General features: G+C 35.9%; 1 protein-coding gene across 1 annotated transcript in view; it reads right to left on the bottom strand.

Annotated features, from left to right (window-relative positions):
* Window positions 1-21,826, bottom strand: part of LOC131065042 (cryptochrome-1) — a 123,213-nt gene extending 101,387 nt beyond the window's left edge. The window contains exon 1 of the mRNA XM_057999411.2: window positions 21,190-21,826. Coding sequence (XP_057855394.2) covers window positions 21,190-21,511 — 322 coding nt within the window. The 5' untranslated portion in view covers window positions 21,512-21,826. The remainder of the gene's footprint in view (window positions 1-21,189) is intronic.
* Window positions 21,827-22,085: the final 259 nt, after the last annotated feature.

Raw genomic sequence — 22,085 nt, 5'->3', positions numbered from 1 at the left:
AACTTATACTCCCTGCAAATCCCTAAGTCAAAACAATTGAATTCCACCATACATTTGACACAAACAGAAGTAGAGATAAACAGTGATCAAACTGAGCACAACTGGCTTCCAATAAATATACGCTCAATCCACATGTCACAAACTAGACTAAAAGAATCAATCATCTAAGCATACAAAAACATTTTGCACAGAGACATAAGCAGAATGATTGAAATATTGACATCAATGACAAAACTCTTTGAAGATTATCCTTAAGTGTCTTAAGAATTTCCCAACTCTCCTAAATCTAATCCTTAGCTTTCAGAGCCCTATTATCATCAAATGTCAAATCCATAAAAGATGGAGCATCACATCCATATAAGGCTTTTAAAGGATTAATCCCAATCAACATATGATAGATGGTGTTGTAAAGGTGCTCACCCAAATGCAACCACCTAATCCAAGTCTTGTGCTACTTCGCTACATAGTTATGCAAATATCCCTCCACCCGTTTGTTCACAATCTCTATCTTTCCATCAATTTGTGGGTGGTAATTGGTACTCTGAGTCAGTTCTGTACCAGCCAATCTAAACAGTTCTTGCCAAAAGATACTCAAAAATTTGTTGTCTCAATCATTGACAATATTCTTCGGCAATCCATGGAGTTTGAACACTTCTCTAAACAAAAAATCAGCAACCTATGGTTCTTTAAACTTTGATAAGATGGCAAAGAAGTGAGCAAATTTGGTCAACCGATCAACTACTACTAAGATACAACCCTTGTCCTACACCTTCCATAGACCAGTGATAAAATCCATAGATACACTATCCCACTTCTGCTCTAGAATAGGCAATGGTTGTAGCAAACCTGCTGGAAAATTTTGTTCTAACTTAATTTGCTCACAAGTCATGCATTCATGAACATGCCCCGCAAGACATCTATAATGTCCCCAAATTTTAATAAAGTGACTTAATTAAATTAATTGATTAAGTTGTCCAGAAATTATTTTTATTTCAAAAGGATGACTTAATTAATTAATTAAATTAAAAAATAAAGTGAAAATAATAAAATAATAATATAAGTCACTTCATTAAATAAATTTCTCCAGCTGTGAGAAATATTAAATTAACCTAATCTTCTAGATGTTTCTTGGAGTTCTTTATAAGGAGATTGGTTGGGTGTAGTGAGGCATGCTTTATGGTTTTTGAAATGATGAATATATGTGATCCTTTGCCTGACACTGATTTCTAAGGACAGAAACCTTCAAAAGTTTGATAGAAGAGTTGGATGAAAACCTAGCTCTTCCAAAAGGATGGATTCATGATAAAGTTCACAACTACGCCAAATTTGTGAAGCCTTCCTTCGAAGACAAAGTTGCAGCAATAAAGGTATTGGCAGACCTAAGAGGGATATTGTTGGACGGCTTATATTTGAAATATAATATTGCTTGTCATTTGTCTGAGGTCTGATGAAATATTTTGTGTGGGTCCGATTCTAATTTGGACAACTCTTCTTAAGTTTGGCACTTGAAATCTTCATTCTAGCTGGTCGCAAAAACTATATTTAAAAGCTTGGATGGAGTTGAGCACTTATTTTAATATTGCAAGATACTAAAGTGCATTTGGAAGGAAAGTATCGTTTCTTTATCGGGAGCCATTGTCAAGGAGTATTGGTGCTTTTTGTCTTGTTCCCTTCCATTTAGAATTTTGCTAAGTGCACACCTTCTCATATAACACAGGATTTTGCTACGATTTAGCTAAGGTGTGTGGGCCTTTGACAGTTTGCAAAGATTATATGGGTTATTGTGTGGGTGTTTAGAGGTGTATCAAGAGTTCAGAGAATTGCTTGTTCCTGCCAGGTCACTCCTCCTATGTAAGCATCCTACTAATTTGTGGGTGTTCCCCCTTGCACCGTGTTGGGCATGATCGATAATTGTGTAAGGCAAGGCAATTTAGAACAGCTTGGGCACAGATATTATTTTCTTCTAGTGTGGATTCCTCACCTGAGCAGGACCAATAAGGAGACTCCCTTGAGCGAATCTCCACATTTCTTGGTGTGGATTCCTATAGCGACAGAATATCAATATTGTAGATGGCTGTGGTTGTTTTGACAAGCACAGAGTATTGGCAGTGAAGACCTTTCACAACAGCATATATCTTCAGCAAACTGTGATTATCCATTTTCCAGCAAAGCATTGTATTGTTGTGAATCTTTGATCACTTTCATATTTCTTCTTTGCTCTAGTGAAGGATTAATGCTAGCACCTTGGAAATGCTAGGCATTAATGTCTGAATGTATCGAGAAAATATTCTGAAGACTGCAATAAAATTCTGAGCTAATGATTTTGGCTCCAAAAAAGTTAGAACCCAATTTGTCTCTCTGAAATGTTTATCCGATCATTATCTCTAGCATTTAAAATATTGTGGTTCATTATATCTGAATTGTTGTGTAATCTGATAATAACATATCAGACATGCAAAAAACTTTCAAACTGCACATATAAGACACTGTAAAGTAACAGCAAAACAAAATTTATGACAAGTGGGAGATTTAGGAGAGATATGGAAAGGGGTCTTCACAACATCCTCCTTAAAAACCCTTTTATGAGAATCTTTCTCTGACTTGCCTATATGTTTTGAAGTACCCTGGATGTCCTACAAGAAGTTTATCATGAGTGGTTCTCAAAATCTTCTCCTTCAGCTTATAGATTCAGGAACCAAAAAAAAATTGTCCTTGTAGTAGATGACATCATCTAACACCTATACCTATCATCCTGAATGTTCCCATCCATAATCTTGCATGCCAAAGCGTTTTTGGAATAATCAGCCAAAAGGTGAGCCTTCCAATCAGCTAAAATTTCTACTAGGGAACAAAATGTGGATTTCCTGCAATATTATTTTTCCCCTTAACATACTCTATATCAAAGGCATACACCTACACCTTGCTGACCCACTTCTATTGTCTATCATTTAAATCCTTTTGTTCCAAGAAATGGTCCATTCTAACAACAAATTTTCCACCTACCAAATATTGTCTGAACCAAAGAAGCAAACATCTGGAAAAAATCGTTATTATATGCAATTAATCGGGAGTCGGGGTGATGCCCGAAATTTTCCCCCAAAAAATCAGTAAAAATCGATCAACTATAGTCAACAATTTTTTCGTTGAAAATCGCAAAAAAATCATGATTAAAACCCCAATTTTAACGCAAAAAAAAAAACACGAAAAAAATCACGACAGAAAAATCAACCCTAAAATGCGTGAAAAAACGACAATATTTTGGCCCGCGTTTTCTTTAAAGCCCGTGCAGAGCACACAGCAATCCATACAAGTCGATGGGGGCATCTGCAAGTCAAAGATATTTTGGTGGCATTGGTCTTCTGAGAAATCTGCAAGTCTTCTGAGAAATTTCGCAGGAGCAGCATTTATCAGGTTTTTATTTTTTTTAATCAAAATTTTTGTTTATTAAAAATTGGAATTGTATGAAATTCTATTTACAGTTTAGTTTTTGTTTATTCAGACTCTAGACGATACAATGAAAATTTGTTTGAACATGGAGTAACATTTTCAGTATCAGTTCTGTCCAAAAGAGCTCATGTTGCCACTCTTCTTCCTATGAAGATTCAAGATCTCAAAAAGACTTCCGCTTGCCATGAAGAGCACATATAAATGAAAATTTGTCATTGTTGATGACCCACTATCCATTCCCTTTCCTAGAGAAGAGACCTTTCAGTCATACTGGTAGTGGTAGGAGCTGCCCAAGACAACACAAATATCCACAAGAGCTGCATCTATCACAATCTCATCAAGTTTAGAACCAATAGCAAACTCCAATCTACACTACTTATCAACTAGCATTTGTGTGTCTTTCTTAATCCAACCCAAACCATAGGGCTTAAGGCTAAAAAGTTTCCAAAGCAAGTCCATCTACTTTGTGCAATCAAAGTTAGTTTGTGACCATATCAAACAAAGAATCAACCTTAACACCGTTGACATAGAACTTAATGTTCAACAATGCTTCTCCAACCATCACACCAACATTTTTAGTAGTGCAGGTAAAGTCTAGAATCAACTTCAGCAGTGCATTCAATCTTCATTACCATCTTATTTTCTAGTGAGAAATGAGCATCCTTCTTACCCTTTTGCTTGTGTCAATCAATTTAGAAAGAAAAATGGGCCTATGGAGATGACTACGAAGTCCACTAATATATTTCATTGGTACTTATTCTAACACATCTTTACCCATTTGAATAGCCCTTTTGAATTTCTTTTTGCTTAAGACATTTCATACCCTTTTCTTCCTTATGACACATTGGATAGAATCGCTTCCTAATCAATTGTTTAAATTTAAAATGCTGCCAAGAACTTTCTTTTTCATAGCCATGGAAAATGAGAGACTTTCAAACCAAGACAAAAGTGTTTTGCCATTCTTAGTCTAGCAAATGAGACCTTTTAATCTGAAGAGCAAGTATGATGCTGAAGGATACCTTTAAGTTGAGTGATTCAATCGTCAAGTTTCTCTGCATCAACATCTTCTTCAAATGGTAGAATCTATATATTCTCTCCACTCAATCCAGTTGTAGGCATGAATATACAAAACACTCACAACATACCTCCCAAAAGGAATGAACTTGCTTCTTTGATTCATATTTACAATTTACTTTTTGTTTATTCATATATGATATTTAGTTTAGTTTAGTTTATGAAATTTTATTTACAATTTAGTTTTTGTTTATTCATATATATATTAAAAACTAAATATATGAAAAACTATATGAAATTTTATTTACAGTTTAGTTTACGCCAAATTGGAATTGTATCTTGAATATTTTAAAGTATCTCTCTTCAGAGTTTTGCTCATAGCTGAACTATGCCACCAAATGGCATGTACTTCCTTGTCTAATTGTCAACTATCAAATATGGAATAAATGCATACACTTATCTAAAATGTTTTAGCAACACCCTTAAACAAGTCACATGGATAAATTTGCTCCAATACCAACTGATTGGTAATCAACGTAAATATTCTTGTGTAAACTCACCAACACTGATTTTTACTTTTTACTTATGTGCTGATCAAATGCATTATAGTAATATACTACTGAAGTCAACACTCAGAAAGCCAAAATTGATATTTTTTACATAAGGGAGAAGACCAGAAAAGTGGGTTTATGATTCCATTATCATCTTGGAAGTTTTACAAGCCAATTGCTTAAGGACCCTTCAAATGCATTGTGGATCTTCTTTAGAACTTCCACAGCTTACTACCTTGCATTCTGAGGAAGACTTGCTTAATCCTCATGCTTGACTGCTGCAACAGTCATCTTCTACATGTCACCAATGCAGGAATTGATGATTCAACAAATTGAATTACTTGTACATAACCTGAACGGGTATATTCATGCTTACAAGAAACATGAGTATTTGAACCTTTCCTTCTTTTATGCAGTATAAAAGCCTTCGCAATTGTCTTTTTGGTCCACTCATAACATTTGATTGTAGTCATAAAAACTCATATCTTTAAAACTATCATTTGAAATTGTTGAAAGACTGAATTAAAATGCTTTTGCAGATTTGATTATTGATCACAATGCCACGTCAAAAAGACTTTGCGTGGACACATTGCACAGCAGTTCCAAGTAGCACGAAGGTCAAGTGCAATTAGTGTCTTGAAGAGATCAATGGTGGAATTTATCGTTTCAAATGGCATTTGTCAAAAGAACCAAGGAAATAACACCGAGATATGCAAAAGATGTCCTGCAGATGTCTCGTATCAGGCAAAGCAATCTCTTGAAGGGATTGTTGAGAGTAAGGCCAAAAAGGCGAGAATTGGGGTTGAACTAGGTTCTAGTTCTGCAGATGCTAGGAGGAACCATTTGGGTGAGGAGAATGGTGAAGATGGGGGTTTTAGGGAATCTGGATCAACACCTAATTCTATAGCACATGGACCAAACACAAGTGGAGGAAACATTAATACTTTCTTCCAACCTCGTACTACACCAAGATCACAAACCACTTTGGTAAGTACAAGATAGAGGAAAACTATCACTGAACAAGCAAAGAAGGCAATTGGTAATTATTGGTACTCCTCTCACACGGCATTCAATCTAAGTTACCGGTTTGGGTTCGAGTTCGGGAGTGGGTTCGAAGATGCGAACTTGGTTCATGGGTTCGAGCAAAAAAAAATTTGCCTTTTGGGTTCGTGGGTTGGGTTCGTCTATACATGTATATATATAAAAAAAATACAATATATATATATATATATATAATATATATCTATACATATTATATGTAAAAATTTAAAGAAATATCTAAAGGGGCAAAAAAAATTAAACTTTTAATGTTTAAAAGTCATTTTGATGTGACTTAACCTAACTACTCGCCTGGGTTCGCGTCTGGGTTCACGTGGGTTCAGCCAAGGTTCACCCCAGGGGCCCTAGGTTCCCTACCATGAACCCATAGAGAACCCAAGGCTCTTGGGATGAACCCTGGCCGAACCCAGCATGAACCCAACACGAACCAAGACCCATGCAAATCCGGTTCATTGTTAGGGGCTTGAAGATAAAGAAAGCTCAAGGTGAGAATATTAATATATAGTTGCAATAGTTGAAATTGTATTCATTATTCATTGTGTTCCTCACTTGTAAGGCAAAGACTAATTTCTACATGGGCAAAATCAGGAACTATTGAGGAAGACTCGCCAATTGACCTTGATAAGATAGATCCAGAGTCTGAGTTAATTGTGTTGATGATGATGATGTTGATGATGATGCTCCGCTTGGGACTGAAGATTTTGATCTCATGAGGGAAGCCAACTTGGATCCTGAATGGGTTGAACAAGCTAGGATAGGCTCTCACCCGGGAGCTTCATCATCAAGGCCTCCTGCCCTCTAGCATGTCATTGCCTACATTTGATATTTTGGAATTTTGTACTTAGTTTACAAGTTGACTTTGTTCAAAGTCACAAACTATATTGTAATCAACATTTTGACATCTATCACCATCTAGATATTATTTATGTTGTGGTATGTTTTGTGCAACGTAATCAACGATATGAATATAAACAATGAAAATCTATTTTCTACAATTCATGTGTTGAAGTGTCTACTTTATTTGTCTACAATATCTCTATGCTATGGAAATGCCCTAAAATATTAAAAAAAAAATAGTTTTTGATTGTTTTTCTGCAATTTTTTACACTTTTTTGTAAATCCTTTTTTTCCCAATTTTTTGAAAAAATCTTATACTTTTGTTTTGTCGATTAATTCCCCAAATGATTAATGCAACTTTGGTCTAAACCTTTCCAACACATGCATGATGGAAAGCATCTCCTTGTTGTTGATGAAATATAGTCTCTATGCATCTCAGAGCTTTTGGCTCTCATAGACAATGGGGCATCTATTATGCATCTCAGAGCTTTTGGCTCTCATAGGCAATGGGGTATCTATCATGCATCAACACTACTCCAATCCCCTCACCTGAAGCATCACACTCTAAAAGAATGGCCTAAGAGAAATTTGGTAAAGCCAACACAGGACAGGTACTCATCACCTCCTTAAGTTTGTCAAATGCCTATTGAGCTTCATCCATCCACCTGAAAGCCCCTTTCTTTGTGAGATCTTTAAGAGGTGTGCCATGCTGAGAAAACCCCTTAACAAATCTCCTATAGTAATTGCACAAACCAAAGAATCCCCCCAAATCTGTCAATGTCTTCAGCAATGGTTAATCCAGAATAGCCTGAATTTTCTCCTAGTGTACCTGAACACCATTGGCACTGATCACATGCCCCAAGTAGAGAATCTCAACCATCCCAACCTTGTAGTTGGAAGCCTTGGCATACAAGGATTGTGCCTCCATGATACCCAAAACCTCATCAAGATGTCTCAAATGTTCCTCCCAAGTCCTACTATGTATGAGTATGTCATCAAAGAATACTAGAAGGAACTTCTACAATTGTTTGTTAAAAAATGCGGTTCATACAAGATTGGAAGGTAGCAAGAGCATTAGTTAACCCAAAGGGCATGACCAAGAACTCATAATGCTTGTAGTGACACCTAAATGTTGTCTTATAAATGTCCTGCTCCCTCACTTTGATCTAATGATATCCTGATAGAAGATCAATCTTCGAGTACACTACATCATGCAATTCATCCAACAACTCATTGATCTTGGGAGTTCTTGATGGTCTTTTTATTCAAGGCATGGTAATCTATACACGTCCTAATGGTCTCGTCCTCCTTCATCAAAAATACTAAAGCTAAGGGACTCAAGCTAGGTCTAATATGCATATCCAATAACTCCTAAATGGATTTTTCTATCTCCTCCTTGAATCTCTTTGAATGCCTATAAGGAGTGGTGGTGATGAACGTAGAGCCCTCCTCTAGCTCAATAACGTTCTCAAAACACCTATCCAAATGTCTCCCTAGACGAATCTTTCTATGCTTGTCCAACACAGACTGTATGTCTACATGATACTAAACACTACTAGCTGTAGGTGACTTAGACAAAATCAGACACCGTGCTGCCCATGCGACATCCCCATTTCTAAATATGCTCTCCATTCTCTTTGCAAACAAGATCCTGGGTGTACCATTGGACATTCCCCGAAGAAAAACCTTTTTCCCATCCACTCTAAACTTCAGCTCAATTGTTTGAAAATTCTAGGAATACTCCCCTAATGAGTGAAGCCACTGAATGCCCAATATAGCATTAATATCCCCCAAGTCAACAACATAGAAGTCATCGGTGACAATGTAGTTGCCCAAGGCAATACTTAGTTGTGGAACTCATTTAGTACAAGTCATCAAGAAACAATTTGCACCACTGCATTAAACCTCTCAAAGTCTTCTGCTTGTAGTCCTCTCTTAACCGCTAATGCAGTATCTATAAAATTATGAGTTACCCCACTATCCACCAGATCAGTCACATGCTGCCCCTATAGAACTTCACAAACTTTGAAAGCGCTAAATCTAGGTGTACTAGAATGTGTAGCAATGGTCCCACCTTTCACCCCCTTAGGTGAATGCTCATCCTTTGCCATATGCTCATCATCTAGATCACTTTGTTCGCTGCCATGAGAACCTTCTGCCTTTTATTCTTCCTCTCTATCAGATACTACCTCAATATAATGCACCTTAAACTTTCCCAAACACCTATGGTCCGGTTCCCAAAGCTCCTTGTAGCTGAAACATAACTTTCTTTTATGCAACTCATTTTGAGCCTTATCATCCAAATTGTTTCTTTTAGGCCAATCCTTCTGAAAAGGTTTCTTGTCTTTCTTCTGCTAGAAGGGTTTGGGCTGAAATTTGTTTGTAGGGGCAGAACTTTCCATGTTTCTAGCCCTCTTAATGGCATCCTGTAAGGAGTTAGGATCAAATGCCTTAATCCAACTATGAGGTAGTTTTGATAGTCCCTCTATAAATAGCACAATCAATCTATGCTCTAACACATCTATGATCATCACTGAAAGTCTCTAGGATTTTAAAATGTAGGAATCAACTGAACCAACCTATTTCAGTTGTGCTAACTCTCTAAAATTTAATTCCATAGATACTTCCTATTGAATCTGTCTATCAATCTTTGTGTGAAATTTGCATAGGAGGTTATGCTGTCATGTCCCGAAGTCACTAGCCCATGGTACCATCACTCATGAGCTTCTCCATCTAAATGAAGGGTGGCATGTTTGATAGTTTCCATTTCTGTCATGGGGTTAAGCTAGAAATAAGTGTCTAACTTCTGCACCCAGGCACGTGCAATACACTTACTTGACCCATTGTACTAGGGATGGTCAACTTGCCAACTTTGCACTGCAAATCTCTTTTATTTCCTTGTCGTCTTTCCCCTCTAGGTCTATTTATATATTCGATGCCACAAAAATCTGCCAAGGACATGGATGAACTCAACACTGAATGATTGATGTTCCCATAAATAATCACCCCATCCTTCACTTCCTCGTTGTCCTGCTTGTTCTCTAGGTTGTGCATCCAAAAACTCAGGCATTAGAGGCCTGGGACTGGTTCTACTTGCTGCCCTGGAACTTACAGGAATGTTAGTGTTACTACCTTCTCCCTGATTACCATTCTGCCTGTTATTGCCATTGTTTTAATTACTATCTTGATTAGTTCTTTTGTTTGCATTCATTGTTTCCATCATCTGGGTTAAGATCTGAACTAACTATTGCTGGCCTCTACCAAGATCAATGAGCATAGCCAACACACTAGGGTCTCGTTGTTCTTGTCTACCTTATCTATCCCCCATGTTTTCTTCTTCTTCTTCTGAACCTGAGCTGAGGAGACCTCGTTCTCTTCTGCTCCTATACGTGATATATTCTCTACCTTTTGGACTCATTAAACTGTTTTCAGACATTCAGTTCGTTCAAACACGATACACTAGCAGGCTCAAAGATCTGATACAACTATTAAATCCCTAATAAATTTTCACCCCAAATTTCACTGTTTCTTCCGAATAATTTGAGTACTATCTCTGTCAACATCCAGTCAAATTGACAGTATATTTCTGAGAATGGTGTAATACTTGTTGCAGGTTTGAGAAATGCAATTTATATTGGTTTTTAGATTGCGAAGGGCTTTGCACAGAATAATAAGATAATTGCAATAATACTGATGGAAAAATAAATCAAACTGATATTACATAGAGAGGATTTGATAAAAATTTATTACTGGAAATTACTCAGATAGTTTATGAATTTCTGACCTCTTTATTGGCATCAATAATTCACATTACAGTTCAGAAATATGTAGCAGACTTTGGTGGACTGTATACTGCAGTTTCCTCCACGCCAGGACAGCAAACAGAATGCGCCACACCCTTGGTCTCAGATTCACAACAATGTTGCATTCTCATGCCCAATCAAGAGAACAAACTTGGCCTTGGCGTCTAGAATAAGTAGAATAACATGCTTGGAGACAGCCCACTAAGTCATCCAAACCCTTCAGCTAGTTCTCATGCCAAACCAACAGCATCTAACTTTCAACCCAACATACACCTGCAATCCTGCATTGCTATTGGAGGTAGGATGAATTAAATATTTTCATCCATGCTCAGCTCTGACACGCATTACCAATCGCCCAGCTAATAATTTTAAGGCAAAGTGTCCCACGACCAGCAATAACCTTCCAATGGGATATAGGAAATTGCCAATATTTTAAAAATAAACCTTCTGAGATAATTGCCCAGTACTTAAGAGTGTTCTTCAATGCATGGCATCCACTATTCCAATGTCTCACTCAGCTCCTTCAACGTGCAGCCAGGAAAATCCAAAAATGGCATCCCAATAAACCCTGTCTGTAGCTTTCCAAGAGAATCAATATGAAATTTGACTTTTAAGGACTTCACAATTTTTAAAAACCTCAATCATTTTATCCTTGTGAGAAATCTGAATGATATCTCCAACAATTGGCTAGGGTAGATAGTTTCACTACCGAAACCAGCATCCCTTAGGGTTTCCATCTTAGGGTTTGGCTCCTCGAAAAGCTCTCCAAAACCCAATCAAAAGAAATAATCCAAGCATACTGAAAATGAGCTCCAAAACATTATGCCATCCAACCCGTAGAACATTCCAGAAAACCTTTTCAATTTCCCGCTTAAAATAATTCTAAGTTCTGAAAATAAAGTGACTTTATTATTCTCCTTTTTAATATTTCACTAAGTCACTTTATGGCACTTTATTAAATTAATTAATTAACATTACCCTTAAAATGTACTTTATTGGATAATATTAAATAATTAATTTAAATTATTTCCTCACTGTTGACTTTAGCCTACAGAAATAAGATAGACTAAATGGTCTCTTAGGCGACTCCTCAGAAGGGGACATTACATAATCTCATTCTAGTCCACAAAAAAATGGTGACATCAGAAAATGTATCAATTTTTAGAATTTGTACAAGGCTTCAAAAAGGGATAATTATCCACTTGCTTCTCTTGATGAGGTTCTACAAATTGTCAATGATTCACAAATGACAAATTTCTTAGACAGTTATTACAAATGTAGTCAAGTGATGGTAAATTATGAGGGGTAGATAAAGACAACTTTTACCACAAAATGAGAAACCTTTGAGTACAAGAGAATGCCATTTGAATTGATTAATGCAAGGGCTAAATTTTAGTGGTGCCATGGACATAGCATTCAAAGATTTGATCAATACATGCATTATGATTTACATGGATGATTTAATAGGGTTTTCCAAGAACTACGAGGACCATGTGACTGATTTGATGAAAGTATTACAGCAATGCAAAAAGCATGGCATTTATTTGAATCCAAAGAAGTGTATTTTCAGGTAACAGAAGATGAATTAATATTCAAAATGCTGTTCTTTCTGGATTAGACTGTGTGAGAATTTTTTTGTATCAACGTTTCGGATCACACTCCGTGATCCATCATCGTGATCCGTGATCCATCATCATCTTATGTTTCTCTTAGCTCTCTTCTATCCTGATGATGGATCACGGAGTGTGATCCGAAATGTTGATACAAAAAAGTTTTCTCAGTCTAATCAAGAAAAAACAGCATTTTGAAAGTTATGGATTGTGGAAATCTGATATCATTAAATTAATATTTCCAAGAGAGGTATATCTATAGGCCCAAAAAGGATTCAAACTATTTTGAAGATCCCTTTGCCTGGGAGCAAGAAAGAGCTGAAATTCTTCTTTGATAAGATCAATTTGTTCAGAAATTTGTTTCAATATTCACTAACATTGTCAGACCACTTAATTCAATGTTGAAAAACGCTTTAAAGTTGAGTGGATCACTAAATCACAAGCTACATATTCAGAAATAAAGAAACCAATTGCTATTACACCAGTCTTAATTAGCCCTAATTACACGGAATCATTCTACATATTTTCATCTTCTTCAAAGCATTATAGTGTTGTTATTTTGACTCAGAGAAAAGAGGTTATAGATCACAGGTGTATGTTCTCTATTCTGTAATGCAGAAATCAAGTATTCTAGCATTGATAAGCAAGTATTTGCATTGGTTAAAGCTGTTAAGAAATTTTGAAATTACATTTTACAAAACAAAGTGTTTCCTATTGTTCATGATTATGCAGTAAAAACTATGTCGATGCAATATGAATAGGGTGAACAAAGGGGTAAATGGGTGACCCTATTAGAAGAGTTTGATTTGGAGATCTGACCCATAAAGATTTTGAGAGGACAAGGCTCAAGCAAGGCTATGGCTCAAACTGATTCTCAAATCATTTACCAATAGCATATAGTGCAATCCATTGCTAATGATGACTGGTATACAAATTTGGTTGTTATTTTCTAAACTTCTGAATTCAGCACAAAGAAGGGTTTTACAACTTAAGGGCAACAAGTTCATGATAAAGTTCCCATTTATTAGACCTAAACCATATCCCCAGAATCATGTTCTTTAGGCAATGGACCAAGTCCTTTATTAATTTTAAGTCTGCTCACTAGCTTCCAGACTTTAAACCGTGTATATCCATAATTCAAAATGCCAATAAATTGGTTTGGACTCATATGCTTGGGTCCAAACCTCAAGAGCATGTCTATTCATGTACCCAAGTTCCATTTTGAAATATAGTTAACCACATAGCTCAAGTCCACAATTTGGTTGGGTGTAAGTCCACAAGTGTCCTAAACCCTAAAAGTCATTTTAACCCCAAATTCAAAATCAACAGTAAACTTGAATGCATCTGCACATACAGCTTCAACCTTGAACATGAAGCTAACTCCGAAGCCGATTGCCTTTACCAAATATTTTTGAACAATGAAATCTGAAAAATAAATTGAATGAATGATTCAATAATCGGATAATCTATTCAACAATATACAAGCGTATATAAAGAGATTACAAGGACGACGTTCTAAATTAAGAACAAGTCGTTTAAATTGAACTACTAAAAAGCTAAACACTAAATAAAGCTTAAAAGCTAATTAACTAAAAAGAAAAAGCTAAATGCTAAATAAAGCTTAAAAGCTAATTAACTAAAAAGCTAAATGACCATTAAACAAGGAACTAAATATAGGTGACTAAAATATAATTAAATATTCTAATACCCTCCCTTAATGGTCATTCTATCTACTAACTACCCTACAGAAGACACTGCAAGCCTTTTGATCACAAATGAAAATAACACTCTGCTGCGGTGGAGACCCTCCCTGGATCTGAAAACAAAATGTAGATCCGACGGCTCAAAAATCGAGGCACGGAAAAGAATGCACCCAGAAAAATCCAACGACAACCCAATTGAGGTCTTGAAAAACCCACCAAGAATCTGCAACCAGAATAAAATTTCGAATTAAACTGAAGGGTCAAAACCCTAGTTGAAAATTGAAGAAACCCTAGGAAAATTTTCAATCTGCAAAAAAAAAAAAACTTCAGGTTGCAGGCCCGAAAATCTCCAGAACCTTAAAAAAAACATGAACTGCTGCCCAGCATAAAGAAATTCGTCCATGAACTAGAAACCCTCAAAAAACCTTCAAAAAAGCAAAATCATTTTTTTATAAAAAAACAATTAAAAAAATCTGAAAAATATTCTAGAAAGAAGGCCATGAATTTTTATTAAAAAATTCGCCAAACTTTAAAGAATCCCATTGACCCGCTTTGATACCATGAAAAATAAATTGAATGAATGATTCAATAAACGGATGATTACATTGAACGATATACACACGTATATATAGAGGTTACAAGACGATGTTCTATAATTAGAACATAACGTTAAAGTAAAAGATTGAAGAGCTAAAAGCTAAATTAAGCTTAAAAGCTAATTAACTAAAAAGAAAAAGCTAAATGCTAAATAAAGCTTAAAAGCTAAATGACCATTAAACAAGGAACTAACTATAGGTGACTAAAATATAATTAAATATTCTAATAAAATCAACCTTGAAGTTTGGGTTCAAATCCATAGTTTAAAACCTTGAAGTCCAGAGTTTGGGTTTAAATCCATAATTTAAAATCATGAAGTCCAAAACCTGAACATGTGCCTTTCCAGAAGTAATGATCAAGTTCACAGTTTAAAGTGTCAGAGTTCGTATGTTATTAAATAAGCACCTAAATCTAAAATTCAAAAGTCTGACAAATCAGAAATATCAGCTTAATTGATTCAGGATTCATGATTTGATAAACTTTTTTAGACCCAAGATCTTGCATGCAACATGATTAACCAAGAGAGATAAATCCAAGTTTTAGATTGTTTAAAGCTGCAAAAGCCACATGACCAAATTTCAAACTGCTAATAAGTTGGAATTTACTCACTTGCGTGGATCTGGATCTTAAAAGCTTAATTCTTCACAGACCCAAGCTCTCTGTAGAATATGTCCGACCATCTAGTTCAAGTCCACAATATGAATTAACCAAGTTTGCAGATTGATGGTGTTAATGCCACATAGGCCTCAAATTAAAGAACTTGCTTAAGAAAGATTCATTGGCCCACGTAGCTCTGAACTTCTTAACTTGAAACATTCTCGGAACTAAGGCCACAAATATAATAGAATTGACTAGAGATTTTATGTCCACAATTGTATATTCCAAAGTCATAAGCATGAGCCATGTCATCACTAAAGTTAGACCATGTGCAATTAAAACCTAATGCATTGGATCTACAGTTTTTATTCCAGGCTGTAGATTCAGCTTGAGGCTAGCAACCATGCACTAAGACCTAAGTGATAAAACTTTGATGGCCACTCTCTGTGTAAATGACACGCACACCCATTCCGGGCATGCCAAAGGCAGCTTTGCCCATCCCAAGAATTTCCTTAAACCGGGAGACCATCAAACACACATATCCTTCCTGATATTTGGTTTTGCTTCCACTTTTCATTTGTACACCGATTTGTTCATTGTAACACGAGCCTAAGAATCAAATTCACACAAAAGCAAGGATTAAAATCTACTTCTATCTAGACATGATGAACAAGATAAGTTCCAAAGCCATGGGGATGATTTGTAGACTCTAGTTGAACATTTAATTCCGGGACCCATTTTAAACAATGATTCTGTGTTTTAGGCATATTTGTAAAAGAAAAACACAGTTAACATATAACAGATAAAGGGATATCTTAGAAACAGACACATGGGAGTAAGTTTTCAAGTTTAGACATTACAGATCCTATCCTTATAAAAACTGAGTTCAATTTCTTGAAACTGTTATCATGATTACACTGATACAGAACAAGACTGAACAAAGTTTGAACTAACAGAGGTATTTAAATATTGGATGAAATTAAGTTGTATAAGGGACATATATTGATTTATAAAGATTAGCACTTAAGTTGACTTGAAAATCTGAAGTAGAGCGTTTATCTATACTTGTTATGATTCATTATTTGGGATAATGGATGATTCGTTCTTCTAAAGTTTAAAATAACTATGGGGAAAACTAATTTGACTAAATTGTTCATTGTTATGAAAAAGGGAGGTTGATGCTATTGTGTTTATTTTTCAATATGGATTTAAGTTTTAAAGAAGACCATGTAGATGGTACTACTGACCCGAGTTCTAATTAGTCTTGTTTGAGCTATAATGATGTGTCAAAACTGAGGCAATTCTGGATTCCTGAAAAAGATCAAAAAGCTTAAACCTTATAAATAGAGAAGCATATTCCTGAAGCAATGAAAACATGGAGAATTAGATTCTGTGAACAGAGTTGATTGTTGAGGCTATAGAGAGGAAGCTGATATTAAGAAGACCGTTTCAGCTGATATATTGGTTACCAAAGGATTGTGCAAATTCATATTCACAAAAGAGCCTTGTATCAACATGGGAACAAAGAAGAGAACAGATATGAATATTTGAACTAACAACGAATATCAGGAGATCATATTGATGTGAGAAAGGATGAAACCATTCAAATATGGACCTTGGAAGTGAGATAAGAAGACTTTGGAAACACAAAATGGCCTTGAAATTCATGTCATCCGACCATAAGAAGCAGTTTAAACCATGTTTCTAGTTCCTTTATGCAGAGACTAATGTTTGTAAAAGTATTCTATATAATCAGGAACAAGCATGCCTGGGAAGGTGTGTTTAGTTACATGCCACATCAGGAATCGGTTAAAAAGAAGATTGCTGTGAGGGATTTGTTGTCCCAAACATCAAATTCAGATTGTTTTAGAACCCTTGAATTTCAAACCCAATATCCTGTTTGAGCCATTGGATTGGGATTTGCGTTTAGTTTTTGAATCAAGTAGTTGAGTTGATAAACTCACTATCTCTAAGAGAGACTCTATAAAGGACCAAAACTATATGAGGGTTGGGAGCCCCTCTTTTCAAGCAATTTTTAGACTTTATCCATCTAATTTCTCTGTTTTATTGGGTATTCATACAATTAGTTATCTTGTTGATGTATTTCATGAAATTCAAATGAAATGTGCAAATTTCTTCATGTTTGAACCAACTATTTATGAATTCAAGGCTGCGACAGACTATGTTTCTAATTTTCACGTACACATGACAGTCTGTTACATGAAAGTTTATATTTGATCTCCCATCAGACTTCTGCACCAAATTGTGTCTCTACTCGTGCATATATTGATCAAGGAAGAGTAGTTACTCTGGAATTTTATCTTCTCAGAAGATCATGACTTCATATCACTGCAAAATATTCTCACTCTTTTCCTTCTACCTTATTATCTTTTGCATTTTTTTATATACCTGGTTAGATCAGGATTTGGAATAAAACTTTACTTGTGAGCTGATTTAGAAAACTTTATTTGCCTAATTGTAAGTGGTTTCCATTTACGATTTTAACTGTGAAATGATAAATATATGCAATGAATTTGCTTACAAATTAGTCAAATTAATATATTAAATCTTAAAATAACAATATATCTTCTGCAATAGCCAAGTTTTATCTGATTTATCTTGAATTCATCGTGGTCCCTTGAATTGGAACAGCATTTCATCAATCAACTGAGTTACCTTGGATGGGCATAACTGGTGATATACATATTGGGAAAATCTAATTTCCTTTCAATAAAGGTATTCGTGTTTTACTTGAGTTCAGGCATGCTAAACCATGCATGAACAAATTTGTCATCTTATATGAAAGCATTCTTTATAATGAGTGTTTAGAACATACATCTCTTTGAGCCTTCCATGTTGAATGACAAAGAACCTTTGTTTCTATCCATTGAAGACATTGCTCCCACTTCTCAAAGGGAATTGAAAAAGGATATTGTACTACAGGTGAGTGAGAGGATGACGAGAAGGGGAGTGCAAGAGACATGGCAGATTGTGCTGAAGGATCAAAAATCAGGCAAGGAAAGATCATATCCCAAGGACAAGTCAAGTCATAAATTTCCGTCTTTTAAGTTCCTGGAGTGGGTAGGTGTGATCCGATAAATCTAGACTTGATTTGATGAATAACTAATTAAAAGTTGACTATGCTCTTGGAAGAAAACTTTTTGCTTGACGATATTCTAAAGGAATTGTCTCATTTGATTATGAATTGTAAAGTTATCATCCCTAGGTATAAACCCTTCCTTCTTACCTCCCTCTCCCTCTATGAGGAAAGCCCTTGCAATCAATGAAAACCTCCTCTCCTGAGGTTTCTAGACTAATAGGTTTACTTAGGACATTCTCAATAGAGAGTTGCTTCATGCTTGTCCTTGCATGTTGAGGAATTGGGATAAATTCAAAGAAAGGTCCGTCCCCCTCTCTCTACCTGTCTATCAAGAATGGCATTGTTATTATTAATCATGATTATAAAGACTATAGTATGTCTGTTACTAGAATCTACAAAGATAGTTTCTTACCACTTCGAGAATGGTAATTAAATATCAAATGCCATTCCCTTTTGTCAAATGGCCTTTCGATAATACATAACTACTACATGATACAATATATCTAATAATTAACAAATATAAAAAATAAAATAGTAATCAACACCTTGGTGAAAGATATGCATGAAAGGCATAACTTTGCATTACAACATAACAATGCCATTATATAACCTCATTACTTCGACATTGCTGATGGATATGCAGTGCCTTAGGATCAAATCTAAGTTGCCCGTACAGGTACGTGTACAAGAACCAGGTACATGGGTACAGGCAATTTTGTAATGAGCCAAAATGTGAGTAGAAAAGTTATGAACTCCCAAATGAGAGTCTCCCAAGAATTGCACACCAGCATTATAGAAATAAATGATTTGCATATTTGGACATTGCAATGTTAATATATCTCCAGTAGACAATTGCCCTACCTCTAGGAAGCTGTTTTGCAAAGAATTGTTAATAAGCATATGAGTAAGATAAAAACTATAGGAAATTTCCATTATTAAAAAAATAAAAAATAAAAATTAAAGAAAATAGGCGATGATGATTTGCTTTTGCACTCCTCAAAACAAAAATTCATCTACCTAGTATTCTATTGTTCTGATATCTTTAACCTTATCTCCATTCTTTTATATTTGATGCGCTCTTATATATGATACAATGATGACCCATATTCCCAATTGAAAATGTTATAATTCATGAAATGACCTTCATTAATGAGTTCGATTGTACAATAATATACGATGTGATGATGCATGCAATTTATATTACAATTTATGCGTGTACAATGATCAAACAAAGCTATAGCAAGCATGGTAAAGCCAAATTGATGAAGACGATAAGAGAATGAGGTTGTCAAAATTTTATATTATGATTATGGATGGAAAGAAAACCTAACATAAGATGCGTCTATAATGCTTTTAGAATCAATGTAGTTCACGATTAGGTACATAAGCCAATGACCCGTGTTCTATCCGTGAATGCCAACACAAAAGAATTATGCATCTGCGGACTCCGAGGAATCCTATGCAGAAGCAATCTTAGATGCATCTGTTCATGGTGCATGGCTCAGGTAGTTCCCAACAGGGTAAGTCAGCCAATGGCATGTGTTCTATCTTTGAATGCCAAACTAAAGGAATTAAATGTCCATGGATTCCGAGAAGCTTACATAGAAACAAGCAAAGATGCATTCAGTCATGTCATTTGAGTCAACGAATATTCATATAGGATATATCAGGTAATGACCTGTCTTATAATCCGATCTAAAACAACAATCTAGAATAAGTGAACACCTATGGACTCCAACGAATGCCACAAAGAAGCCAACTTGAAGGCAATATTCATGCTGTTGGGAACAAAGTAATTTCCAATAGCGTATATTAAGTAACAGCGTGCATCCTATCTGTGAATGCCAAATCAGGGGAATTGTGCATTTATGGATCCTGCAGACACCTACATCTTAGTGGATTACTATGGTCTGCAAATGCAATTTGGGCCAATTAAATTCCCAATGGTCTACCAGATAAAGATACGTAGATGCGTCCAATTTGTGAATGGCGGACCAGGCGACTGAGATGGTAACCAAAGTTTGGCATGAACCACTTGAGTTCATTTTGGCAATATTTGCATTCAGGCAGAGAAGAAAATCCATTTCAGAATAGATGTAGGAAAATCCACAAAGTGAGCATATTCCTTCCACATTTCAGTGTTATCCTCTACTGGGTACGTTAATCATGTGGATGCTAATAGGGATCCCCTCTGTGCTTGTCGGGATGTATTGTGTGCAAGATGCATCTGCTTATGTATTTGGGGACCATCTAACTACATAGGAGTATATCAACACAGGTAACGAGCTTTATCCTAACTGTGAATTTTGACTGCGTGAATGGGTAATTGGAGGTTCACATAAACCGCCTGAAACTACTACAATCTAGATGTATTCAGCTGGACGAAAAAACAAATAAAACACTCCCAAAATACCGATCTTGTCCAAAAGAATATTTTAATCCCGGAAGTGTTCGTCAGGGTTTATTCTGTACAAAATGCATCTTCACCTTGTGTAACTCCCAACAGAAGCACGTCAGCTAATGAACTAAACAGGAGATCAGAGGTTGGCACAAACCAACTGAATCCATTAGGAAAAAGGTGTTTTAATCCCTGGATATCAGTGACAATTCATGCCGGATAAGTTGGGTTGATATACCAAAAATAAGCAAATTACCAAAATATCAGTCTTACCCACCATATAATAAACTAATCATGGGCAATAATATGAGGATCTACCAATTGTGTGCAGTATTGTTGACAACAGCAATCAATATATAATTAAATGAGATGGTCAACAGAATGACTAACCAATTGGACTAGTGAAATGAGATGAATAAGGGAATACCTAATCATACAGATAGTAAAATGTGATGGGTTATGGAGTAACTAACCATAGAGATGATTGTAAAAAATCCGAGTAGCTCCAGTGGATCTAGCACAGTGCAAGAGGGCTGAAAGGGTATCCTGTGCTTTAATAATTATAAGAGGGGAGCCCATGATCTGCAGAGAGTGATGGAGATGGATGAGGGACTGCTTCACCCACCATCTCGAAACTCGACCAGGGTAGAACTGTCCTTCCTCCCTGGGACACCAAATGTACACAGGAAGCACAGTGACATCCTCACCTCTACCTCTTGCAGCAGCTGCCAGAGCAGGGTTGTCCTCCACTCGAAGGTCTCTTCGGAACCATACAATCGTGCAAGTCTTTCCCATCTCTCAGTAACAACACCATGCCATTGTTTTTCCCCACTCCTCCCCTGCCTTCAGAGTCGGGAGAATCTTCAAATTGTATACAGGCTTCTCTTCTCCTCCCTTAACGAGAGTCAAAGCTTTAATTTATAGTATTAAGGACTTTTGTATTCAGGTTGCAGATTGCTTGACTAGGTAATGAGTAGTTTTTAAGTTCATTAGAGTGATTGCCTGCTACGTTTTACAACTTTCTTTCTTTCTTTCCCCTGCAATATGGAAAGGAAAATATTATGGCTTTCGTACTCCAACAAATGACTAGTAGTCTCTGTTTCTATGCGACGACAAATGATGAATATAAAGATGGGTTTCTATGTGAGGACAAATAGTTATACGACCTACATTTGGAATTTGACGGTCACTCCTGGCTATCATATGAATTTTTATGACGGTTTCATCAATTACAATTGCAATGTTTTTCGTTTGGGAAATGGCTATGCAGGGATAAAATGGCATGTGATCGTTTTTCTGATGCATAGCTATTTCCTTTCATTTGATGTTTTAAGGAAATATTAATTGTTAAAAAAAAAAATTAATAATA

This window comes from Cryptomeria japonica, chromosome 11 (genome assembly GCF_030272615.1).
Source record: "Cryptomeria japonica chromosome 11, Sugi_1.0, whole genome shotgun sequence".
Classification (NCBI taxonomy): domain Eukaryota; kingdom Viridiplantae; phylum Streptophyta; class Pinopsida; order Cupressales; family Cupressaceae; genus Cryptomeria; species Cryptomeria japonica.
The sequence above is the reverse complement of the archived record's forward strand: the minus strand, read 5'-3'. Positions and strand labels throughout refer to the sequence as shown.